Source organism: Onychomys torridus, chromosome 21 (genome assembly GCF_903995425.1).
Source record: "Onychomys torridus chromosome 21, mOncTor1.1, whole genome shotgun sequence".
NCBI lineage: Eukaryota > Metazoa > Chordata > Mammalia > Rodentia > Cricetidae > Onychomys > Onychomys torridus.
The window spans coordinates 2,403,269-2,428,544 of record NC_050463.1 but is presented as its reverse complement, the minus strand read 5'-3'; the positions used below and the strand labels follow the sequence as shown (position 1 = coordinate 2,428,544).

General features: G+C 60.6%; 1 protein-coding gene across 3 annotated transcripts; it reads right to left on the bottom strand.

Annotated features, from left to right (window-relative positions):
* Positions 1 to 408: 408 nt before the first annotated feature.
* On the bottom strand, positions 409 to 25,054 carry Pip5k1c (phosphatidylinositol-4-phosphate 5-kinase type 1 gamma). 3 transcript variants are annotated; one of them, XM_036171448.1, is made up of 19 exons: positions 24,846 to 25,054; positions 13,162 to 13,193; positions 12,485 to 12,577; positions 11,962 to 12,092; positions 11,276 to 11,393; positions 10,398 to 10,550; positions 8,200 to 8,499; positions 6,835 to 7,040; positions 6,021 to 6,104; positions 5,730 to 5,778; positions 5,104 to 5,188; positions 4,745 to 4,906; positions 4,295 to 4,433; positions 4,166 to 4,198; positions 3,739 to 3,840; positions 2,877 to 3,003; positions 1,949 to 2,026; positions 775 to 852; positions 409 to 475 (listed from the first exon to the last, which is right to left on the bottom strand). In XM_036171448.1, the coding sequence occupies exons 1-19, from the start codon at positions 24,937 to 24,939 to the stop codon at positions 473 to 475; spliced, it is 2,067 nt and encodes a 688-aa protein (XP_036027341.1). In that variant the 5' UTR covers positions 24,940 to 25,054; the 3' UTR covers positions 409 to 472. The 3 variants fall into 3 exon arrangements, with proteins under 3 accessions (XP_036027341.1, XP_036027342.1, XP_036027343.1); XM_036171449.1 differs by lacking the exon at positions 1,949 to 2,026; XM_036171450.1 differs by lacking the exons at positions 775 to 852; positions 1,949 to 2,026 and having other exon boundaries at positions 412 to 475.
* Between the last annotated feature and the right edge of the window lie 222 nt (positions 25,055 to 25,276).

Below are 25,276 nucleotides of genomic sequence, written 5' to 3'. Positions count from 1 at the left end.
CCAGGGCCTGTGCCCTCTGCAGGCCGCCATGAGAGCCCTGCAGAGAGTGGGCTTTACTGGAGCCTCCTGGCTGCTGAGGCGGGTCCTCCAAAGTAGGAGGACGGTGGAGCCTGATCCGATCCGCCAAGGCCAGCGGCCGCAGCCTCGTCCTGGGTTTTCTGTCTTTTGTCTGTCTCCTGGAACATCACTCCTGTGCTCCCTCTCCGTGCAAAAAAGGACCCCAAATAAATACAGGATTGGGCACTCTGAATGTTGCCGCCCCAACAGGCACAGGTAGCGGCAGATGGCGGCCCAAGCTGTCCTGGGGACAGGTCTGGCCGGTGGCATCCTTTGGTAGGGAGGACGAGGATGAGGTCGGGCCAGGGCCCTCGGGGTGATGTCGCTGAGCTCTGGGCCCCAGGGGGGAGCAGCGCCTCCAGGAAGTGGCTGGGGTGGCAGGACCCTGGGCTCCAGACTGGGGACTGCATAGAAGTTACTGCAAGAACCAGAGGGGCAGGTGAGGGAGGGCGGGGCCCGGCGGGACCCAGGCACCCGGCCGGCCGGCCTCCAGGTGCGGCCTCGGGCGGGGCTGCAGGGGTGGGTGGCCCAGAGGTCCGGCCTGGTGTCCCTGGCCCACTTGGCAGGCACACCTAGAGATGCCTATGCCTAAAGCAGGGGGGGAGGGGGAGTTGAAGCAAGAGGAGCGGGAAGAAGGGCGGGGAGTAGGGGAGGGGGCGGGAGTCGCCGGGGAGGGAGGAGCTCGGGCCTGGTCCTCCCGCCCTCCTGGGGACTTACTGTGTCACTCTCGCGGTCGGAGGCGGGCCGCGCGCTATAGTGAAGCGGGGAGTACACCCAGCTCCTCTCGTCGGTGGGCTGCGCGGCGCGTGCAGGAGGGGTGCAGGAGGGCAGGGGGCGAGGAGCAGACAGGCAGAAGGAAGAGACAGACAGTAAAGGAGGGGGACCCCAACCCTGGGGAGCAGCCGCAACCCCGTTCCCTCCTGCCCCCCAACCCTCAGCCCCGGGGAGGCAGCGGTGGCAGCGGAAGCAGTTAGTGAAGCTGGGGTGAGGCTGGGCAGCGGGGGCGGGGCGGGGCCTCCTCTCCATGTGTACCCCCAGCTGGCCTGCTCCGGCCAGTACCCTGGGCTCCCTCCACAGGCCGCTGCGCACTGTGGGTGCCCCGACTGAGCCTCAGTGGACGCCCACAGAACCAGAGCCCCAGAGAGCCAGCCTGCGCTGTCAGGTGGCAAGCAGCACTGTCCTGGGTGGGAAGGAGCAGGGGCCACAGGCCAGTGGCCCTGTCCCAGGGAGTGGTGTCCCAGGCACAGGAGGGCCTCAGACAGCAAGGCTGCTGGACAGAGCCCAGGATGACCTCCCAGGGCCAGGTCAGCCCTGCAACCACGGCCTACCTCCTGCAAGCAGCCCACTAGTCTCCTCTGCAGTCCCCCACCTTAGCCATCCCTGGCTCCATCAAATTCCCTAACTTCCTGCCTTCACCTCTCAGTGGGGTGGCAGGTATGTGCCCCATCTGGGCTGTTCCTGCTACACCAGTGCTGGTGAGGCTCCAGCATGTCACTCAACTTCTCTGGGCCTGGCACTCAGTGTTGATATAGAGGTGGCAGCCCTAGGTTCGAGGTCCGTGCTGCAGCCCAGTCATGTGCACTGGGGGGACTCAGCAGTACAGTGATAGGGGCGATGAGGACGTGGATTCCCTGTGTGGCCTGAGCCTCAGTTTCCCCTCCTGTGAAGTATGCTACAGAGGGCAGGGCAGAGCCTGGATGGTAAGAAGTGTCCACACGTGACACAGGCGGGCTGGGGTCTTTTGACCCCGCCGAAGATGGGCACACATCCAGCCAGGTCAGGGCCAGCTGACCTCCACTACGGCTGATTCCAGTCATTTGAGGAGAAGAGGGGTGTGGGGTGCTGTGTCCTGGGAGCCCATCTCCACGTGTGACGGTCTGTGGTCACTTACAGTGCCTGTGTGGCTCGGTGTCGCGGCCCGCAGGTGGTGGCGACGGGGAGAGAAAAGCCAGTATCTCCCATGGGCGAACTGGCCACACAGCGGGCCGGGCGGGAGGAAGGAAGAGAGGAGAGGGCAGAGGATGAGGTGGGAACCAGGCAGGGGAGACAGGCGGGCGGCCGAGCATGGCTGGCGGGCACAAGCGACTGAAGCAGGATGTGTGGGCGGGGTGGGGGGGGGGGCCCATTAAGGCTAGAACCTAGTCCATGACGCAGCCCTGGGCACTGCCAGGCCAAAACCAGCAATCCACCGGCACCCTCGGCCCCAGCAAGGGCTGACCGCAGGCCTGGCCGGGCTCTCTAGGGCCAGGCAGGGGCATGGGCCTCAGAGGCACAGCGTGGAGGCAGTGGGTGAGTTAGTCCGGAAGCAGTAAGGGTCTCAGGTGGGTGAGGACAATCCTGGGCCCCGGGGACCAAAGATGACACCGTGATAGGCTGGCTGACCCCCAAGGGGCTGCTGAGGCTCTAACCTATTTGAAGGGCATGACCCTGCACTGGACCCACAGCCCCTCTGTTTCTCCCCGTGGTGGACGAGGGTCACTAAGAGTCCCAGATACCCAAGGCCTGGATTGAACCAGCCTTGTCCTGAAGGGGCCAAGTCCCCACCTCACAGGGCAGGTGGCATTGGACTTGTCATTCCCCGGGTCCCCAGGCCCCACTGTCATGAATAGAACTTGCCCCCAGAAGGACCAGACACTCTCTTGGGTCTTCAGGTTCCCGGAGACATATGGCCTCAGTCTTTGCTCCGGTCTCCCCATGGCCAAGAAGGGGCTCTGCCCCTGTCACCCAGAGTGAGGACACCAGACGGAGGCAGGTGTGATGTTCACAGGTACCCTGGGGGCACGAGGGCCCACGGGGCTGGGGAGGCTTAGGGGACTTACAAAATAGATGTCTGTGGAGGGCGCGTCCTCCTCATCCGATGCCTGGCTGGCGGGCTCGGAGGCCTGGCTGGCAGCGTCCACTTCCACAGTGGCTGCAGCTGATGCCCCAGATGGGGGAACCTCCGCTCTGGGGACACAGGACAGTGGTGGGGTCCTAGGTGGTTCTGTGAGCAACCCGCCCTCCCAGCCTTAACTGGATCTACCAACTCCCTCTCCAACTTGGGGGGCACTGTGTGTTTGGTTGTGGGATGCACAGCTGTCCGTGCTGCCCCGTTCTGTAACAAGACACGGCGTCATCCTTGAAGATGGACCCCCGAATGAGAAAAACGCCCTCACCAGACTGTTTTGCATGCAAGTCATTTCCTCCTTCTTTTACTGAGGTATGTATTTATTTTGAGACACGGTCTCTCTACACAGCCCAGCTGCCCCGAAACTCCTTCTGTAGACCAGACTGGCCTTGAACTTGGATCCTCCCGTGTCGTATCTGCTACTATGCCCAGCCTATGGTTCTCTTGACTGATTGATGGGGCCACTCCAAAGCCCTGAAGAAAGCCAGCTCAGGCCCCGGGTAGCACCCCTTGAGGGCTCTGTCAGTGCCTGCCCCAGCACCTCCTGACGGAGTGTGACCTGAGAGAATACACCCTTTCCTCTCCAAGCTGCTTATGGTGCTTACCACAGCAACACAAGCCTTAGCTAAGACACCATCCTGCCTCAGCCTCCCCAGTGCTGGGGTGACAGGCGTGCACACACCTCCATCGTGGCCCTCTTACCTAACCGAGCTGCCAGGCCTGGGGTGACAGTGACAGGCTGGTGCGGAATCCAGGTCAAGTCACCATCTCTGAATGGGAAGACACTCACTCACCCTGCACCCTGCTCCTTGGGGACCACGATCCCCACACCGCACACTGGCTCCACCTGCACCGTTATCTTCTGTAGGTCCTCCACGTGGGGCTCCTCCTGGGGCCTGCAGGGGACGGCCCAGCCTCAGTGTCCTCCCCTGACCCCAGAGCCCCAGAGCCGCCTTGGATTCCTGGTCCCCGGGGGTCCTAGCCTGGGGGCTGCGAGGGAGCGGGAGCAGCCGCTGGGTCCTGCTGTGGCCCGAGGGTGTTCGCAGCACAGGCAGGTGGCCAAGTGCCCAGCGGGTGTCTGGACCCGAGATGCAGGAGGGTCGGAAGGTTCTGGACGCCGGCCAGGCCTGCAGTGTCTGTGGGGTGAAGCCTGGAGCTCAATGCCAAATGCTGCCGCCTTTGAAGAAGGCGGATGGGGGCATGGGGAAAGAGGGGGCTCACCGGCCATCCTGGCCTGAAGACTGTGTGCGCCGCCTGTGGAGGAGGTCACAGTGACGGTCAGGGCTGCAGTGACAAGGGGGTGTGCCCACCTGCTCCCAGCCAGTGCCCACTGAGAACAGCTCCACCCACCTGTACCGGGGCTGCTCTGACGTCTCTGAAGGGGAGCGCTCTGGGATGGAGAGGGAGGTGGATGACAGGGTGGTGGCGATGGAGGCCGTGGTAGCTTCTTCAAAGGAAGGTGGGGTGCAGGGCAGGAGGTCGGGCCGGCCTGTGTGGAGTGGCAAGCCTAAGCAGACTGGGGTGCCACCTCCCTCCCACTCGCTTGGCCTCAGGAGCTGTCCTCCAGATTCTCCCATAAGTCACCCTGCCCAATCTGGTTCTCACTGACACCCCTACTGTCAAAAGCCGAGGCCACCCAAGGTCTGCCGGAGCTTGCCCGACCTCTGCTGTTCCTCCCGCTACCTCCCGGGCTCACGCCTGCCCCAGGGCCTTAGCACATGTATTGTGTCCCCAGCCCATCTCCAGGGTTCCCTCAGGGTCTGGTTTCCTGGGTGCCCAGACCACAGGCTAGCAGGTCACCTTCATCTTCCAGTGTGGGGTAGCTGCGGGCCCCCCGCAGGTCATACTGTGCGTCTTCTCTCTCGCTGGGGATCTGGCTAGCTGAGAAAGCGGCCGTGGGCCCCAGGGGTTTGACGGCCAGCAGGGCGCCGCGCCCTTTCTTGGATGGAGAGGACTTCAGGGCTGCAGGGGAAGAGTGCAAGGTGGCCTCGGGTTCCACAGCTTCCCGGAGGTGACTCCTCCCCTCACGCCTGCCCCTCTCTGGGCCCAGTGTCCAGTGGGCTGGCACTCACAGGAGCTGGCCGGCTGACCCTGATCCGCCCCCAGCCCCAGCTGGGGACTCTCTGGCCCTGTGTCCCCTCCCACAGGTGGAGGCTCACATGAACTCTTCCGGAAGACGGTGCTACTCATGAACTTGAAGAAACGCTCGGCGTAGAAGCTGGGCCGGTGGACCGAGACGGTGTCCTAGGGAAGCACAGCGGGCCGGGACAGTGTCACTGCGGGGCAGGGACAGCATCACCAGAGGATGCACCCACAGGCTTTTGCTTGTTACCAGACACAGGTCACTATGCAGCCCAGGCTGACCTCAAACCCAGGCTTCTCCTGCCTCAGGCCCTGGAGTGCCAGGATGACACACGGCAACCCAACCTTAGCACACATTCTGGAAAGCTCCAACCTGCACCTTCCTAATGGCCCTTTGAGGAGATTCTCTCTTAGAGTCTGCATTCTACTGAAGTCTTGGATACTTGAGTAAGAATCACGGAGATAGGGCTGTGGGAACGAGGCCTCCAGCAGCTTGTCAGGTAAGGGAACCCTTCCCAGCACTCGCGTGGAGCCCAGGCCAGAGGCCAGCTCTGAGCTGTGGGGCACCTGTATGTCCCCTGCTCCTCTTGGCCTGGACAGGTGACAGGCCTGGCCCCCCTGGGCTGGACAGCACCCTGGGAAGTCTGAGCTGCTCAGCGGAGGGCAGATGGGTGCAATGGATGACTGACAGAATGTCACTCACCCCATCGTGGACAAGGGCTTTCCAGGTGTGTTCTAACTTCTTGATGAACCTGGGGACAGACGGAAGGCCCAGGAGGTCAGCCCACTGGCCCAACGCTGGCGTGAGGCAGGGCTGCAGGCCAAGCTGACGGGGCCGGGTCACCAGCATGGCCTGAAGGTTGTGGGCACAGCAGGGGTGAGTGAGATAGGGTCAAGGGAGGGAGGGCATGTGGGCGTGACCAATCACCCTGGAGGGGTGTGGTCAGGCAGGAAGGGGTGGGTGTGGCCAATTAGTTGGGCGTGGCCTGCGCACCTGTAGGACTGCAGGATGTCGATGATTCCAATGTGCAGTAGCAGCCGCTCCCCGCGCCCATTCACAGCCGGGATTCCGCCCATCCTGCGGAGAGAGGCTCTGATCAGCTCAACACAGGGCGGCCAGGCCTACAAGTCTGGGACCTCCATCCTGGGAGCAACTGAGCAGCCACTGGGTCTATGCTGAGCAGACACAGCATGCTTCCCCGCACACATGCACACTGCACCCAAGGCACGGTAGCCTCGCACATCCTAATGTTAATCACACCACACCGGCCGCCACCACGCGGCCCAGTCCAGTTAGTGATGCCCCTCGACACCACAGCAGCCCAAAGCCCTGCAGCTGAAGATGACGCCCCACCGGCTCGGCTCACTCCACACGGGGCCCACGGGCTCACCTGGTCCCCACGGGGCCCCCACGCAGACCCTACAAAAGCCGAGATAGTCTGAGGGGACAGCCTCACAGGGCCTTTGCTCTCTCTTCCCCATCCACAGACGACAGAGCTGCGGCCCACAGTCCTCAGGCCAAGCCAGCGTCACTGGGCCTCCCCCCAGGCTGGGACCAACAGCTCTCCCCGCAGCACCCCCCTTTCAGGGCCATGGGGTGGTACATGAAGGAGGGTCACTCAAAGCTACCGTCCTCCTTGTATTAGACAGGGTCTCACTGTGCAGTCCTGGCGGGCATGCACTCTGAGATTCCCTGCCCCGCTCCACTGCCCGCTTGGTCAGAGCCTGTAACCACAGTTGGTCCACTGCGGAGAACGCGGGCTACACAGGAGTGCACACGAGAATAGTACCCCCCTCACCCCACTTACGTGTCATCCGTCTCGATGGCCTCCCCACGGGCAGCGCCACCTTGGATGGACTCCATAGCAGTGGAGTACAGGGCCTTCTGTGCCACCGGCCGCTTCTCGTCGGCTGTGCTCCGGGCACCTTCGGCCTGGCGCTCCCGCTCCTGCTGATCAATGTTGTGCACGCCCAGCAGGAGGCTGTAGTCCATGATCTTGAAGCTCTCTAGCACCTGGCACCGGGGATTCAGGTCAGGGGACAGTGGCCCAGCTGCCAACCCACACCTGATGGGGTCACAGCACACTGGGCAAGCGGTCAGGCTGTCTGGATGGACCGGGAGGTCTGGGGACCTGGAGGGGCCAGACTGTCATGTCACTCTTGGATCTAGGACTCAGACCAGGAGGAGGTACTCAGTCCTTCTGGGGGTCTCCTGGGGCTGGAAGCCAAGAGGACGCTGGGCTGGTCTCTCCCGGGAGCCTGAGAGCTATGAACAGTGAGTTCAAGAAAACAGAGCGCTGACTAGGAGGGCCTTCTAGTCTCCACAGATACAGGAATTTAGAAACTACGTTTAGGCAGGCCTTGTTTGGAGCATGCCTTTAATTCCAGCACATGTGAGATGGAGGCAGGTGGATTTCTGTGAGTTTGAGTCCAGCCTTGTCTACATAGCATGTTCCAGGACAGCCTGGGCTACATAATGAGAATCTGTCTCCAAAAAGCAAACACAGAGCCAAAAAGTGGGGTGGTCGTGGCACACACCTTTAATCCCAGCACTCAGGAGGCAGAAGCAGGCGGATCTTTGTGAGTTCCAGGCCAGCCTGGGCTACAGAGTGAGTTCCAGGACAGCCAGGGCTACACAGAGAAACCTTGTCTTGGAAAAACAAAACAAAATTATTTGCCTTACTTTTCAGAAGAGGTTTCATGTAGCCCAGGCTGGCCTCAAACTCACTATGTAGCTGCAGCTGACACTCCTGAGTACACCTGGTTTCTCTAGCGGTAGGATGGAGCCTGAGGCTCCAGCACGCTGGGCAGAGGTCCCACCTACCCACGGCGTCTTGCTTCCGGCTAACTTCTCATTTCTTTCTTTTTTGTTCAGAGCTGAGGACGAACCCAGGGCCTTGTGCTTGCTAGGCAAGCGCTCTACCAGTGAGCGAAATCCCCAACCCTTAAGTTCTCATTTCGTACTGGGGACGGAGGCCAGCCCCCATGCCACCTAAGCGCTAACCACCCCCGCCCTGGCTCCACTTTGAGAAGAGGTTCTGTTTCACCTACCCAGGCTCTGATGAACTCCCTAGCCTGAGTGATGCTCCTGCCTCTGCCTCCCACACGGGGACGACAGGAGTCACCAGAGCAAACCGGTTCCAGCGCTGAGCCGGGCAGGGGGATGCGCTTACCAGGCAGTCCCGCTGCAGCGTCTTGACCAGGGCGCCGAAGGTGTCGGCATCCAGCAGCAGCCCTTCGGGCATGTCCTGTATGAAGTCCAGGTCCTTGTAGGTGGGCAGGCTCTTCTCCTTCTCCTTCTTGCTCGCTCTCCGCTTGTACGTAGAGCCCTTCAGGTCGAACTTGAGGTGCATTTTAACGACCCGGGGCAGCACGTTGTTCATGACCACCACACGGATGTTCTTGCCGCCAGACTGCACACAATACAGCCCGTAGAATTTGGGCAGCAGCGTGCGCGGGTTCTGGTTGAGGTTCTGTAGGGCAAGTGGACAAGGAGCTGACAGATGGCTCATAGCCGAGCCTCACCCTTGGATCTCAGAAAAGTGCGTGTGTGTGGGACACATGCCTTGACTTCCCAACTGCCCACTTGCCTTCCACCCCACTGCCACCCCTCACTGGGGATTCTAGGCGGGGCTCCACCCTGACCACGCCCCCTGTCCTCTCATCTAGTGTTGGGTTGTTTTGGGGTTTTTTTTGTATGTGGAGCTGAGGATCGAACCCAGGACCTTGCGCTTGCTAGGCAAGTGCTCTACCACTGAGCTAAATACCCAACCCCTTGGGTTTTTGTTTTGTTTTGTTTTTGTTCTTTTTGGTTTTTTGAGACAGGGTTTCTCTGTGTAGCCTTGGTTGTTCTGGAACTCACTCTGTAGCCCAGGCTGGACCTGAACTCACAGAGATCCTCTTGACTCTGCTTCCTGAGTGCTGGGATTAAAGGTGTGTGCCACTGCCGCCACCACCACCCGGCTCTCACCTAGTTTTAATTTTTTTCTTCTTTTTTCTTTTTTGGTTTTTTGAGACATGTTTCTCTGTGTAGCTTTGCACCTTTTTCCTGGATCTCACTCTAGCCCAGGCTGGCCTCGAACTCACAGAGATCCTCCTGCCTCTGCCTCCCGAGTGCTGGGATTAAAGACATGCGCCAACACCACCCGGCTAGTTTTAATTTTTATTTTATGTGTACATGCATATAAGCATGTTGTGTGTGCCTGGTGCCCACAGAGGCCAGAAGTGAGCATGAGATCCCTTGGACCTGGGTTTACAGGGAGCCTTTAAGCAGCTACATGGGTGCTGAGAACTGAGACCGGGTTCTCTGCAAGAGCAGCTGGTGCTCTAACCACTGGGATACCGCTGCAGTCCCCATTACCTCTTTTTGTGTCTGTTTCTTTTTTTATATATAAGATCTTTATTGACAGATAATTCACAGTATACAATTTTCCTGTTTGCACAATTTGATAGACTTTAGTCCGGCATCCTCATAGGCCCATGGCACCATCACCACTTCCTGTTTTAGAACATTGCTGTCTTCAATTTCTTTCTTCCGTTTGTTTATTTCTTCAAGAAGGGGTCTCACTGCGTGGCCCTGGCCAGCCTGGACTCATTTGTAGACCAGGCTGGCCTTTAGCTAAGAGATCTATCTGCCTGCCTCTGACTACTGCTCCCGAGAGCTGGGATTGGAGGTGTGGGTGCCACATCAACACTCTTTATTTTGAGACTCTGACACCACGGCCACAGGGCGTTAGCGCGCCCTGCTCCTTGTCATGTGCTAGTAGTCTGTGAGGACAGGCCCCTGCATACGACTGCATGCATGTGGAGGTCAGGAGCCGTTTACCTCCTTCATACTGTGCTTTCCTGAGATGCAGGTCAGTGTGGCAGGCTGGGGACAGGGCCTCTGCCCTGGGCCGCTCGCTCCTGCCTGGAGTCTCCAGGTCAGAATCCCCAGCCCGCCCACGGCAGGAACACAGGCTGGCTGGAGCTCGGGACATCTGGGGTCCCTCCCTAGGTGTCATTCAATGTAAGAATGATGCCCCAGAGGGCAAAGAGTCGCAGCCCGTGCTAGGCTACCCAGGATGGTCCTAGCCAGGCCTGTGAAGTCACTAATGAAGTTCCTGCCCTGGGCTGAGTGTCTGTCCTGCTCTGGCTCCAGCCCTGTCTGAGTTCTGAGGTGAGCGGAGAAGGGTGAAACCAGCTCCTGCCCTACACAGTGGCCTTTTACCAGGGGGTCTTCTCCTTTGTGTCTGTGACTCAGCGCACCCCCCACCCCTGCGGCCCGGCCCAGAGGGTGGAGGGCATCCCCACACTCCCCTTGCATGTGGCCAGCAGAGATGGCTCCGAAAGGCCCCGCCCCAGCGCCCCCCCCCCCCCCACAGGCACGCACCATGTAGTAGCCAGGCAGCAGCTTCTGCAGGAACTCCGCCTCCTTGTGCATGACTGTCTTGATGATAAATTCGTCGTCGCTGGTGACGTAGAAGACGGAGCCGCTGGCACCGGGGTTGGACAGCTCAATCAGCGGCTCATTGCAGAGGGAGTACTGGAGGGTGGAGGGTGGAGGCATGAGCAGCTTGGGGGCTCTGTCTGCCTCCCTCGGCGGGCCTGGGCCTGTGCGACCATAGGCACACCTCGCCCCCTCCTATCCCCGCCTGGAACCTCAGCGTGACAGCCATGGCCGTTCCACAGCCCGGCCATCTGTCTGTCCTTCCTCCACCCACCGCCGTGAGCCACCCATGTCCCCAGAAGGCAGGGACGCCCACACCTGGCTTCGTTCCTCTCCCCACACTGCTGGCCCTACAGCGTCGTGGTGACTGGGTGGTGGGGACCCTCCTGGGAACCCGGGAGCCTGCCCTGTGTGTCTGTCCCGTCAACAGTGCCCGTTCACTTCCCCCAGGGGCCCCTCGACCAAGGCTGCCCAGGACTGAAGCCCCAGCTGCTCTTTCTAGATGAATCCATAGCCTCCAGGAGACCGTGCCCAACTCAACAGGAGCTCACAAACAAGGACCATGCAAGGACCACAGGCAGGCCACCATGAGGGGCCACGGGTGGCAGCGTCAAGCCAGACCCCATGGCTGAAGGCTTGGTCCCCAGTATGCTCACAGGTGGCGGCAGGACGCGGGTCCTTAAAGGGCCGAGGGACCCCGCTTCTGGTTTGCACCTGGCCAAGCCGCACACGCCGGCCCTTCGGAGGTGGCACACAGCTGCTGTTCTCAGGTGCCAGCCTGGGGCAGCTTGTTACTTGGCAACGCCGACTGATACACTTACCAAGTAATCGTCCGGCCGGATGCCAAAGAGCTCGCGGAAGTAACGGAAGGCAACAGGTGCGTAGGTCTTGAAACGGAAATCCTGGAAGTGGTGGGCGGGGGTGAGGTTGCTCCCTTCGCTGCGGAGGAGGACGCAGGGGGATGGCTGTGAGGGATGGTGGCTCTTTGGGGTGCCTCTCCCCATTCATCCCATCCTTCCCCCGCTCCATATGTATACACATGTGCATGTGGAGATCAGAGGTCAACCCTTCTCCACCTTATTTTCTGAGACACTGAACCCAGAGGTCACTGATTTGGCCATGAATCTCCGCCTCCCCCACTCTAAGGTTACAGACATGCACCAGGCCTGGCTTGAGTGGTTTGGAGGACCAGAACTCAGAAAGGCATGCTTACACGGCAGCCATGTCACCCACAGCCTCCTCCCTTCTCACTGGCACTGGGGTCTGTGACACTTCCCAGGGCAGAGGTGGTCAGAATAAGACAGGACTATCCAGCCTCTCTTGCAGCTAGCTATGGTCATGTGACCAATTCTAGCCAACGAGATGCAAGTGGAACAGGCGTCATGTATGTCTCCTTCCTGATGCTAGAATGTGGATGTGCAGGCAGGCGCACGGGCAGCCTTGCTGGCTCACACTGCGAGCCTCCTGCTTGGCCACGGGAGAGTGGTGCAGTGGCATCAGGGCATACCTGGGAAAGAAGATGCTCTCTACCACGTAGAAGTCCTGCATGAGCACGTCACGCTCTGGCTTAGAGCTGAGGTTGCCCACTGTGTACCCAATCCCCAGCTGGATGGCACCCTTCAGGGTGGACGAGGTGGTCTGTGGGGAGAGTCGGTGGCATCAGGACCCTCAAGGCCTCTCTGTGCTGTGTAGCCCTGCCCCTCTGCCAGTGTGCCACAAGGGGGGGGGGGGCGATCCAACAGCATCGAGAGCCCACATCTGTCAAGCCAACAGCCACCTCCCACAGCAGGGCCCCTCCGTGCCACAGCCACAACAGGAAGTGGATTCGTGGCTACAGGGGCTCAGAGGGGCAGCTGCTTATCATGGGGACGAGCAGGGTTTTCTTTGGGGTAATACAACATTCTAGACAGCAGGGATGGCCTCAGAGCTCTGACGTATGGCTGTAGTGGGAGGCTGCGGCCCCTGGTAACCGGAGGGCCTGCCGGTTGGCCACGGTTCCCTCCTCCCTGGCCCGACAGCCCCCTGGTTACCTTCTTATACGTGGTCTCTCCAGAAGCATCCACACCTCGATGGCCCAGCTTCTTCCCGTGGCCAGGGCCCGGCTGCCCTGTCACCGAGGGGGCCTGGGGAACAGGGAGCAAAAGCAGTTAGGTTGGGAAGGTGGCCAGAAGGTCCAGGCGGCGCAGAAGAGGGCTTGGGAGGCAGGTGGCTGGCCTGGCGCTGTGGGCTGAGGGGACTGAGGCAGGCCAACACCAGGGCCAAGCGGCCTGCAGTTCTTGGCGCCTGCCACCAGGGGGCGCGCACTGCTCCCAGACACCTAGATGGCTGCCCACCCCATCCAAGGGACACTGGAGCCTGGGCCCAGCCCTCATCGCTCCATGGTTCTGGGTGTCCCTGGGACCCTTCCTTATGAGGACTTAAGGAAAACGGTCCCCAGCCAGGGGAACAAGGCCCTCCAGTTCCTCACCATGGACTCAGGACTCTCAGGCCCCAGGGCAGGTGGTGTCCTAGACACCGGGCTCAGTTGACCAAGGCCCCAGCCTCTTGCTGTGTGGATAACAGGAACCCCCCCACACACACACACTACTGCTTTCTCAGCCCAACACACTCAACAGAATTTGGGCCCAGAGATGTGCTGTGCACGGCCTGAGAACACACAGCAGCTGCTCAAGCCTTTGCCTCCGCACAGGAGGGTCGAGGGACTCACCTCTGCAAGGACAGCTTTCTTCTGGGTCATACCTGGAGAGGGAGGGCACAGTTAGCATGTGTCTTCATGTTTTACCTCGACACACACGGAGGCCGGAGGGCCAGGCTGGTGCCGTTCTCGGTCGTATGCACCTTGGCTTTGTTGTTTTGTTTCCAGACAGGTTTTCTCTGTGCAGCCCAGGCTGGATCTCACTCCGTAGCCCAGGCTGGCCTTGAACTCACAGAGATCGCCTGCCTCTGCCTCCCCAGTGCTGGGATTAAAGGCGTGCGCCACCACCGCCGCCGCCACCACCACCACCACCAGCTGACCTTGGCTTTTGAGACCAGGTCTCTCGCTGAGCCTGGAGCTCCCCATCAGGCTGTCCGGCCTCCATCTCCCCCGTGGTGGGGTTACAGGGGTGCCGCGGCACCCAGCTTTTTCCCTGGGTGTTAGAGATCCAAACTTGGTCCCTTGGCTTGTACAGTAAACACTTTACCCACAGAGCCTGGCCCACGAGGGGTGTGTGCGCCTGTGCCCAGGGGTGACTTCCCACCCACCCCGGCTCACTGGGGTCTCTGGATGCAGAGACAGGGACCAGAGACTGTGCCCATGTGGGTTTCACATTCAGGGCTTTGTGGTGACGCAGGGACCAGGGACTTGGCGGTTGTAGGGTCCCAGAGTGAGTGGTGGTCACAGGGTCATGGGAACTCGCGGGAGGTTCCAGAGGCTGGCCCGGTGCTTGCCTCGGCCTCTGTGCAGTGCAACGGTCTGTGGTTTTGTGTCTGGGGCACAGACAGGAGCCTCGGGAGACAAGCGATCGCAGTGTGGAGCCGCTAGGGCCATGGAGGCGTGAGTGGAATTGTTAGGGTGGCGACGGAAGGGTTGGGGAGGGCAGGTGTCTGTGGGAGATGCTTGCTGGGGGAAAGAAGGAGGGCTTGGAATGGGGGTGATTCCTAGAACCAGGGTCACTTTGGGGTCCCGGGGAAGGAAGAGGCTGTGAGCCAAGGACACAAGCTCCCTGCACCCCGGTGGGCCTGGGACAGATGCGTGGACATCCGGAAGCAGGAATGACGCTCCGATCCCGGCCCTGACTGGGACCCTGGGCGGCTGCACATGGCTGTGGCTGTGCATGGGTGACAGTGGGTAGCCATCCAATGACCAGACACCTGGCAGCCAGTGGAAGGTTCTAGAAGCTGACCTGGCATTTGCCTTGATAGTGGAGCAATCTGTGGATGTGTCTGGGGCCAGAGAGGAGCGAGCAGGGAGGGAGGAGGGGGTCGACCGAGGCAGAATGTTCTAGGACTCGTAGGAGGTCCCTGGGGTTAGAAGCGAGAGCTCAGTAGCCCCCAGGGCTGTAGGTGACGTGCTGAGGTCCCAGTGTGGCCATGGGTTCTCTGGAGTCACTGGGCTTTTGCCTCAATTTCCCTTCCTGCCTAAAACATGGGGCCAAGACAGACCCTGGGGACAGCGTCACTCGGCGGCCCTGACGTGGCGCAGACGCCCTCTCCTCCCAGCCAATTATCCTCTGAGTGAGCAGCCCCGTTTTCCAGGAAATTATGTTTAAAAATAGTCGGGGAGGAGGGGAGCAGGAGCACCAGCTGGCTATGGGTGCAGTGTGTGAGCCCCGGTCAGCCCACGTTTGCCGGCAGCACTCAGGCAAGCACTCTGCCTACGAGGGGCCAAGCAGCGACCCCTCGACCTCCGGGCCGCTGTCTGCTTCCCCAATGCTGTGTGGCCTCAGGTAGGTCTATGACCCTCTCTGGGCAGGTTGGGAGCTGTGTCACCATCCATCACAAGCACTCGGGCCGCAACAGCATGCTGCCTGGGGATGCCACCCCGGCCACACCCTCTACCCCGTTAGCCTGTCTCCGGAGACCTGGCTGTGCCCGTCACCTCAGACACGCCTCACCAGCCACCCTGTGCCTCATCAATGCTGCCCTGTTCTGAAGACGCCAGCTGCTTCCTCCTGCCTGACCACTTTCCATTCATCGACGTTTGTTGACTGACTGCCAGATGGACAGTTCTCTGCCTCTGCACCAGGCCTCCACACGCCGAGGGCCCTGACACCGAGGCAGGGAATTGGGGCCATCTCAGCTGCACACCCCAATGACACCACAGAGGCGGAACACGGGAGGCCTAGGGCACAGGAAGGAAGGGAAGGGGAGGAAATGGACAGGAAACAGAAACCACCGCCAGGGAGATCCCGGATCCTTGACCAGGCCTTCACTCTGCCTCAGACAGCAGGGCCTGGGGCAGGAAAGGAGGAAACACAGATGGGGGGTTGTCCATCAGCCCAGCGACGGGTCCCGAATGCTTCCCTGCTCCATCCTGTCAGGACTTTGCAGCTCCCTCTGCCAGCTCCCCACGAGGCCTGCCCCACGGGCATGCTGCACTACCCTCACGCACACTGTTGAGGGCCTGGTGGCTGAGGGCCGCAATGCCACACGTACACGTGACCTGCTCTGGCCGTGTTAGAGAAAGAGAGGCCCTCTGAAAAGTTGGCCATTGGTCCTGGTGGTCCCAGCAGCTCTGGCCACCCAGGATCACACCCACCCTTGGGAGCCGGCTCAAGATGCTTCTCCCACTACCCATGACCACAGGTGAGACCCACAAAGAGCAGCAACCCCAGGCACAGCGGCACGGTTGAAGGCGCCAGTGTGGTGTGGAGCTCCCATCTCTGGGCCTGTTCCCAGCAGCGGCGGCGGCTCACTGGGACCTGGAGGAGGAGCACAGGGCCAACTCCGCTGCCCAGCAGCATCCCTCACACATCAGTGTAGTCCCATCCTGCCCATCCGTTCACTGGAGTACCACACAGCCAAGAACACAGTGAGGCCTGACACTGAGGACCAGTCCTCAGAGACCCAGACACGAAAGCCAGTGTGGACTCCATGACAGGACGTGCCCAGGACTGGAGGATGCAGAGCGGGGCTGCGTTCGTGGGCTAGGGGCTGCCTTCAGGGGATAAGCCCGAGAGACCAGTGAACGGCTGATGTCATGCGGGTGCGCACTTTGAGTAAGTGATGCCCACAGTCTACCAATTAGAGCCCAGAAAGCCCCAAATCCAGGCACAGAAGTGAGTGCCCATGGCTGTGAGCACGTGACCACCTGTGTGGCCTTATGGGACCTGCAGACTCCAGCTGTCACAGAGTCGGGCCCTGGCCTCGGAGAAGCCGGGGTCGGGATGCCAGGCTGTGTAGCCGATCCCTTCACGGAGAGCTACCAACCTCCTTCACAGCCTCTCACCTCACTCTCCACCCCCACCCTGCAGTGTGAGGGGACAGGATTAGTGCAGGCCTGAGAGAGACAGCTCAGCTTCCTGAAAAGTGGGCAGGTCCAGAAGGCCGAGGCCACAGCATGAGCCCGACCGTTTGCCTGGTCTGTACAGCGCTGAGTCACCCTGTGCCCACCGTGCAGCTGGGGAAACCTGTGAGCACTTGGTTGCCTGGTGGGGGCGGGGTTAACGGTCTCTTTTTTCAACTGCCATTTTAAGGGACTTTACAGATGTCAGAGTGACCCAGTCCCACATTAAGAACCACCTGACCCACAGGAGGAGGTGATGGAGGAAATACCAAGCACCAAAAAAAGTCTACTGCAAGAGGAGTTGGGGCCATGCAGCTCACAGAGATACTGCAGGGCACCCACAAGGCCTAGCGTCTGTCCCCAGAACTGCAGAAATAGAAAATAAAAGGAGAGATGGAGGAGTAGACAGAGGAGGAGGAGGTGGAGGAGGTAGAGGAGGTGATGGAGGAGGAGGAGGAGGAGGTGATGGAGGAGGAGATGGAGGAGGAGATGGAGGAGGTGATGGAGGAGGTGGAGGAGGAGAAGGTGGAAGAGGTGATGAAGGTGGAGGAGGTGATGGAGAGGAAATGGAGGAGATGGAAGAAGAGATACAGGAGTAGGTGGAGGAGGAGATGGAGGAGGTGATGAAGGTGGAGGAGGTGAAGGAGGAGGTGATGATGGAGGAGGTAAAGGAGAAGGAGGAGGTGATGGAGGAGGAAGGGGTGGAGAAAGACTATCTCAGGAAAGGAACTGACCAGAACTGGTGGTGACATCCATCTTTCCAGGGCTCTGGAGGCTGAGGCAGGGGGATTGTGGTGAGGTGGATGTCACCAAGACTATGACACTGCTGAGCTGGTGGCCCAAGCCTGTCACCCCAGCACAGGGAGGCTGAGGCAGGAGGCCCAGGAGCTCACCTACTTGGCTACCGTTCAGGATCAGGAGGGCTATCCTTGGCTACATGGTCACCTTGAGCCAGCCTGGGCCACACGAGACCATCTCACACAAGAAAAGCTTTGGTGTCTCCCATGGGCGACCACCTTTCCCTGGTGAGCAAGTCGCCACATTGCCGGTGGGACCCATCTAATGTTTAATGTTCTCGAGAAAACAGGTCACAGTGGCGGTGGGGAGCTGAGCACTGGGAGGCCTGGATCTCGAGAGGTGGGGGACAGGACAAGGGTCCGCTGCTGCCCGGGGGGCCGCCGCTCCACAGCCAACATCTATTCATTCCCCAGAGGTTCTGAAGGTTTTGATGATCAAACCCTCCCTGGGGCGCAGAGATGCCACACCGGGGTTTTCCGGTTCTGGCTGAGGGAGAACTCACATTTGACCGCTGGTGCCCCGAGCCAGGGTCTCTGCCACAGGACATTTGCACAGCCCACACCTCTGTGCTGCCCACTGCTGTGGCTCAGCTTTCAGGGACAGTTCCTTCTGCTTCAGTGACCTCATCACTTTCTCCTATTGCTGTGGCAGGACTCACGGCCACCTCCCAGCTCAGAGTCTACTGGTTCATCTCAGGAACACTAGCAGGTGCTAGCACGTTTGAGGATTAAAAAAAACCCTCGGGGTTGGGGATTTAGCTCAGTGGTAAAGCGCTTGTCTAGCAAGTGCAAGGCCCTGGGTTTGGTCCTCTGCAGAGGGCAGCAGCCGGGCCACAGGGGGTGCTGACTCAGAGGCCATGCATGACATCTCGGCTCCCGCTCCACAGAAGGCGTGGCAGCCCCCGCCTGTCATCATGGCTCTTGGGAGATCAAGGCCAGCCTAGGCTTCACAGTGAGGACCCCGTCCAGAATAGAGAGAAGGGACAGTCATGACAGCGACAGCTGAGGAGTAACATGGTGGTCAAGAGCACTGGCTGCTCTTCCAGGGGACCCAAGTTTGATTCCTAGCACCCACACGACTTGTAACCACCTACAACTTCAGTTCCAGGGGATCCGTGGCACCCCACGCACACTGGCCACAAACCCACACAGACACATGCACACACACATAAATAAACGATGGAACAACCCACAGTGAGACGCCTCTAGTGAGGCTGTAGTCAGAAAACAGGTAATGTGGGCCGGTGAGAGGGCTCAGTGGGTGAAGGTGCTTGCTGCCAAGCCGGATGGCCCAAGTTCAATCCCAGGACCACACGGCAGAGAGAGAAAAAGTGATTCCTGTAAGTTGATCTCTGGCCTCAACAACCACGGGGCAGCACATGGTAAGTACATACGGAATATTAAAAATTAAAAACAGGAGCCAGGCGGTGGTGGCGCATGCCTTTAATCCCAGCACTCGGGAGGCAGAGCAGGTGGGTCTCTGTGAGTGCGAGACCAGCCTGGGCTACCAAGTGAGTTCTAGAACAGGTGCAAAGCTACACAGGGAAATCCTGTCTCAAAAAAAAAAAAAAATTAAAAAAAGGGCTGGAGAGGTGGCTCAGAGGTTAAGAGCACTGACTGCTCTTCCAGAGGTCCTGAGTTCAATTCCCAGCACCCACATGGTGGCTCACAACCACCTGTAATGAGATCTGGTGCCCTCTTCTGTATACATAATAAATAAATAAATCTTTTTTTAAAAGATGTTTTTTTAAAAAAGTAAGTTAAAAACAATCACCAGCGTCAGCTAAGCTGGTCATGGGAAGCCACCTGCAGCCGGCAAGGAGGGAGAAGTATCCGGCCGCTGTGGGCGAGCCTGGCTTGTTCTCGGTCGGACACACAGTTTCTCAGTGACTCAGCGAATCCACCCTCCGGCAGCCAGCAGGGGAAGTGAACAGCTTGGTCCACCCAAAACCTTGTGCACACACTCCCTACAGGAACACCCAAAACAGCCCATGCTAGGGAAGCAATGGACATCTGCCCACAGGAGGAAGGGTACAAAAGCGTGATTTATCCCCAAATGGAGTATTACTCAGCTGTGAACAGGAGCAAGGTTCTGACACCCCAGTGTGGAGAGACCTGGACACGAAAATCACAGGGCATGTGCTCCTGTAGAGGCCACCCTGAGACAGGAAATGGATTCATGGGGTCCCGGGAGGTGCTAAAGAGGGGATGGGGTTCTGGAAGAAGACAGAGATGGAGACTGTGTAGCTGATATATAAACACCATGAGAGCAAGTAAAGGTGCCTGACAACCTGAGTTCAATCCCTGGAACCCACACAAAAGGAGAGAAGTGACCCAGAGTTGGACCACCACACACACCCTGGCACACACACCACGCGTGATCGCCGGCCACCCCACAGATGGCAGGATGGCGACAGGAACTATAACATAAGCTGCGGACGAACAGCTGAGCACGCCAACCGTGTGTGAATTTCACCCGGGGCTGAAGAGGCCCCAAGTGCAGATGTCAACCTCGCTAATGTTCAGGGTGGCAGGTCGGCGAGCTGTAAGCACACAGGGACACCCCTGGAGGCTGGGCGGGCCTGGGCTGCACTTCCTCTCCTCAGCCCTCCAGCTGTCCTGGGAACACGGCACCTCTCTGGAACAGAGAGAGGAAATCACGAGGTGGCTGTGGCGGAGAGGTGGAGGCCCGCTGAGGACCATCAGGGCAGGGGTGTGGCGGGGCCCTGGGGCGGGTGCAACCCTGGGTGGGTACCGGGACCCCACAGCCCTTGTTCTCCAGGGTGACTGTCCCTTCGGCCCTCCCACCACACAAGACAGACTTCCCTGTGGGTCAGCTCCTGTGGTAAACAGGAAGCCAGGCCAGACGGGACGACCGGGCCACCCACAGTCCTATGGGTCCCCAGGCAGTGGGACAACACTCAGGGCCAGTGACGAGAGAGGAGAGAAGGATCCAGCGTCTGCCATGACGAGCTATGTGGCAGGCAAAGCGACCACCAGCAAAGTCTCAGGTGGGGGGGCAGGCTGTGCCCCACCAGGACACGTGGCCAGGTGGTTGTGTCCCCCTTAGGCAGTGTCTACCCAGGTAGGAGTCCTGGTCATTTCTCCCGCTCTGTGTTGCCAGCCTGGGTTACAAGACACCCCTCCCCCGCAACAAAAAGTGGGGCTGCGGCTCAGCATCACGTGAAGCGGGTGTGGTGGCGCACGCCTGTCACCCAGTTCTCAAGAGGTAGAGGCAGGAGAATTGGAAGTTTAAAGTCATCCTCTGCTACACAGTGAGTTTGAGGCTAGCCTGGGCTACACGAAACAAAAACAAAACACAAAGAGGGAACTCGAAGAGTAGAGACCTCAGGATGGGAAATTTCTATCCGTGATGTCAAACTGGGGACAGACAGATGGACACACTTGACACCAGCCAACACTAAAATTTGCTGATGGTCAGTAGCCACCAGAAGAGTGATGTGACACACACTGGTGTCACAGAGGAGAGAGAAGGGTCCACAATATACAAAGAGCTCCTACAAACCAACAAAAGATAACACAATTGGAAGCAGAAAAGATGCAGTTTCCAGAAAATGAGGCCAACCTGTGACTGGCATGGGACCAAAGGCAGACGCATCGAGGTGAGCGACAGGACCACCGTGGCAAGAAGCTTCCAAAACCAACCAACCAAACAAACAAAAACAGTGCATGGAATCAGGCCGGGAATCAGGTGGAGTGGGCCACGGCTGAGCCCCTGCATGGACCCAGTCCGCTGAGCCCACGGGTCCCCTCCTCACAGCAGGCCTGGCTTCGATTAGATCCCCGAGCCGGGTCAATGTATGGTGAGCCACCTGGACCCCAGCACCCTCAGAACCAGGCTAGATCCAAAGCTTGCTCAGTGTGCATGCCCCGCCTCCACCCAGTGCCCTATCACTGCAGACTGGGGATTGCATGTGCCCCACATCCTGCTCCCCCTCACCCAGACACAGATGGACACACAGAGCCACTGGAAGTGTTGGGAGTCAAGTCCCCTGAAGGCCTGTGGTGGCACAGGGTCTGCCAGCCCCACCAGGCCAGGGCTTTGTGGTAGTCCTGAGCTAATTCCTGGCCCAGCGTAATCCCATGCAGGTACAGGGGTCACTGACTCCTGGTCCACTCAAGACCCACCAGAGACCTCAGCATATCCATCCCTATGCACCCACCACACTCACTCTCAAGAGACACAGCTGCTGCCTATGTCCAACGTCTGTGTGGCCTCGATCAAGCCCAGGCTGCCAAATCCCGGATCCCCAAACCTGCAGCACATATACATGACCACAGACAGCTCGGGGCTCTGGAAAGTCTGGGTCCCTGCCTCCCGGAGGGAGCAAGAGCAGCAGGCCAGCCCCAGCCATGCATCCCCTGATCATCACAAGCTCTGACATTGCAGCCCTGGCCAACCCGGGACAGCTGGACCTCCTCAAGATAGGTCGGCACTGGGCCTGCAAGACGGTTCAGTGGGGTGAAGGAGCTTGTTGCCAAGCCTGAGGCCCTGAGCTTCACTCCCAGGACCAACAAGGTAGAGGAGAAGACTGGGCTGCCAGCACGCTCCTGACCCTCTGCCTCCACCTCCGAGTGTGGGGATGACAGCGTGCACCCCCACACCTGGCTTATGCGGTGCTGGGGTGGAGCCAGGGCTCTGCTCACCAATCCCCTGCCCGGCAGCTGCCTTCTTCTTCAGCTCCCAGCTTCATGTCACCGGCTGACCCTATCTGATGTGCTCCCACTTGAACTGAGGCCTTGCGGGTCTGTGTGGCCAGCAGTCCCAACTGTGGCTGCTGGCCCGGAAACTGAACAGGGAGCAGCTGAGGCGGCCTGTGGGATGATGGACATGGCCATGTACTGATAAAACTTTATTGCTGGGCGGTGGTGGCAGAAGCCTTTAATCCCAGCACTCGGGAGGCAGAGGCAGGTGGATCTCTGTGAGTTTGAGGCCAGCCTGGGCTACAGAGTGAGTTCTAGGACAGCCAGGGCTGCACAGGGAAACCCTGTCTCAAAAAACCAAAACCAAAACCAAAAAACCTTATCAACAAAACCCGGCGTGGGGGCCGCAATTAGTCCAGCCCGGGTCCCAGGCTGGACTTGCTCCTGTGTACATCAGCACCCTGGCCCCAGAAGTCTAATCGAGGAAGGGCCCCAGAGTCGCTCTCCACTGGGTAAACTGAGGTGGCAGTCACACAATCATGGGATCTCAATGACACCTAGGGCAAGACCTGACCGAACCTTTTGTCTCTGAGGTTTTGACCCTGACGTCAAGGTCACCGCGGCATACCTTGGCAGTCACGGTGCACCTGTTGAATGCCACCCTGTCCTGGTGCTGTGCTGTTGGAGGAGCAATGAGTCTCCTGTGGCTGGAGCCGAGAATGAGGGGCAGAGACAGAGGAGGTAGGAGGGGATGGGGCAGGGCTGCAGGCAGAGGGAGGGCCCCGAGCCAGTTTTCACCGGGCTCCTTCTGGAGCAGGAGAGCTGGGGGGTGTGAAGGATGGAGCTGGACCAGGTGGAGGCAGAGGGTGGAGGAGACGTGGGCAGACTCTGGGGTGATTTTAGAAGCAACGCTGACATAATTCGCCGCCAGTTTGGATGGGGGAGGAGGCAGTGGCAGGCTGGGAATGATGAGGTTTAGGAACAGGCTCACACTACAAACAGTCCAGGCAGGTCACCAGCTCACGTGCCCTGAGAACCCAGCCTTCCCAAGCCAGGCCATGAACCCACAAACCACACGGGGACCCCAGCAATCACAGGAAGACATGAGGCAGGCCAGTTTTGGGGCCAGGCCTCTGGAGCAAGGAGTCCTAATGTAACTGGATTCTAAACAGCACGGAGGCAGGTCAGCATCCCATCAGATTGATGGAAATTACCAGAGCAGATAGCAGACTGGCCGGCCAGGCAGCAGGGGAGCCGGCACCCAGAGCACTCAGCCTTTCCGGGAAGAACTAGGAGGCCTCACTCGGCCTGCCTTTGACCTCCAGCCCCCCACGTGACTAGACGGCACCAGCACTGGACACCCCCACTGTGTTCACACATTTAACAGACGGAAGCCGACAGAATGGGCCACAGCGGAGGGCTGGGTACATGGGGTGGGGGGCAAGGTATGCAGTTGGAAGTAGTAAAGAAACGCTAACCAACAACACTGGCTCCTTCAAGGCGGTCAGGGCTGGGGATGCTCCCCCTTTTATAGTTGGGGACACACTGGAGGTAGGACTGGAGGTTGGGACCCACAAGCGGCAGCTGCGGGATGGTGTGTGACTGACTTAGCCGGACTCCAGTCAGGAAGGACTTCCGGGAGGAACAGCCCCTGGGGGGGGTCTGGAGTCAGGCTTGTCCAGAGTTCAGAGACAGACCCCGTGGAAGGGAGGGAACGCTTGCCCTGAGGCTGCCCTGGGACCTGAGCACCCAGAACTACCAGGTTTCTGGCCACACTAGGCCAGGAGGCGGGCAGTGAGACCCGGACCCTGCTGGCCCCACAATTCCTCCAGCATGGCAAGGGGCTGCCAGCCAGGACACCGGGTGACAGAGGAGGACGGGCAGGTGGCAGGAAGCACTGGGTTCGCTGCCACTGGGTTCCAGATGGCGGCCCGCGGCCGGGGACCGACCTCGGGCTGCCCTGCCCGGCTCTTCTCCCTTCCTGGTCTCCGGGAGGGACAGCTCGTTCGGGAGACCCCCCGGGCACCACACCGCAGCGGGCGGCCATGGGGTACTGCTGGAGGAGCCTGGGGCTCTGGGAATCCAGAAAGTTCCCGTGACCTGGATGGAACGTTCTGTGCACACCGCCCCGCCTGCGGGACGCACACGCAGAGAGGCCGCTCACGGCAGGAGAGGGGACGCGAGGAGCTGGGGGTCCCGCAGGCTGCGCCAGCGTGGCCGCCAGGGTCCAGGGAGAAGGGCCTGGGGGCTCTGGGGTCCACAGGACCTGGCTCACGCAGCCAGGATGGAGAAACCACCTCAACATCACCCCTCTGCCCCCACACCCCGATTGAGAGAGAGGTAAACTGAGGCCCACACACGGGTGATCGGTGGTGTGCGGCAGGGAGGGACCAGAGGGTGACACCGGCAAGATGGACAGCCCAGCACGGTGGCCCCAGAAAGGGGGTCGCCTGGAGGGCATGTTCGCCCTTCCCAGCCAGGGAGGGCCCGCAGGTGGGGACCCACGCTGCGGACAAGCCCCTCTCCACGCCCGAAGAGGCGGGCCCGGGGAGCCCGTCTGCATCCCCGCAGCAAGAGGCGCCCTCCGCCTCCAAGCCCGGGGCCCCCATCCCCGCGCGCGCACGCATCTAAGGGGGGCTCGCCGCCTGCGCAGGCGGCCAGGATGGGGAGCCGAGCCGCACCCGCGCGCGCCTGCGGGCCGGCCGTGCCACCCGGGGACCTCGAAGCGGGCCGGGCGCCGCGCAGCCCGGCTCCCGGGCGGCCGGGGCGGTGCAGCCTGCCGGCTCCCCTCCGCGCACGCCATGGGAGGGCGCGCGCACCCCCGCGCCGCGCAAGCGCGTGGAACAGCCCGGCGGGCCGCAGCGCGAGCGGGCGAGGCCACTGCGCCGCGGAGGGGGAGCGGGGCGAGCGCATCGCGGCGGCGGGGGCCGGGGCCGGGCTCACCTGCTTCCGCCCCGCTCTCCGCAGACCAGGCCGCCTCCGCCGTCACGGCCCCCGCCTCGGCGCTCTCCGCCTCGTCCGGCACCTCCAGCTCCATGGCCGAGCGCTGCGGCGGCGGCGGCCCGAGGATGCACCCGAGCTCGGCCGCCGCCGCTGAACAACAAGCGCCGGCGGCTCCACAGGGCGGAGGGCGGGGCGCCGGCGCGGGGGCGGGGCGGGGGCGGGGCCTGGCGCTGACGCGGGCGGCGGAGCCAATCAGAGGCGGGGACGGGGCTCGGGGCGGCGCCCCTGGCGGGAGGCGAGAGCGCCCCCAGGCGTCCGGAGCCGGAAGGGCTCGCGTTCACGTGCCGTTCGGGGGCGGAGGGCGGGGCTTCGGCAGGGGGCGGGACCTAGCGGAGCAAGGCCCGGGCGGGGCGGGGCTAAGGAGACGTGTG

Bases quoted from the DNA above. Each gene is read 5' to 3' on its own strand.
- Pip5k1c (XM_036171448.1), bottom strand. From the start codon at position 24,939: ATGGAGCTGGAGGTGCCGGACGAGGCGGAGAGCGCCGAGGCGGGGGCC. The intron at 5,779-6,020 runs GTGCGCAGGCCA...GTCTGTCCCCAG, and splicing joins GACATCCTGCAGTCCTACAG to GTTCATCAAGAAGTTAGAAC. The intron at 5,189-5,729 runs GTGAGTGACATT...GTGCTTCCCTAG, and splicing joins AAGCCCTTGTCCACGATGGG to GACACCGTCTCGGTCCACCG.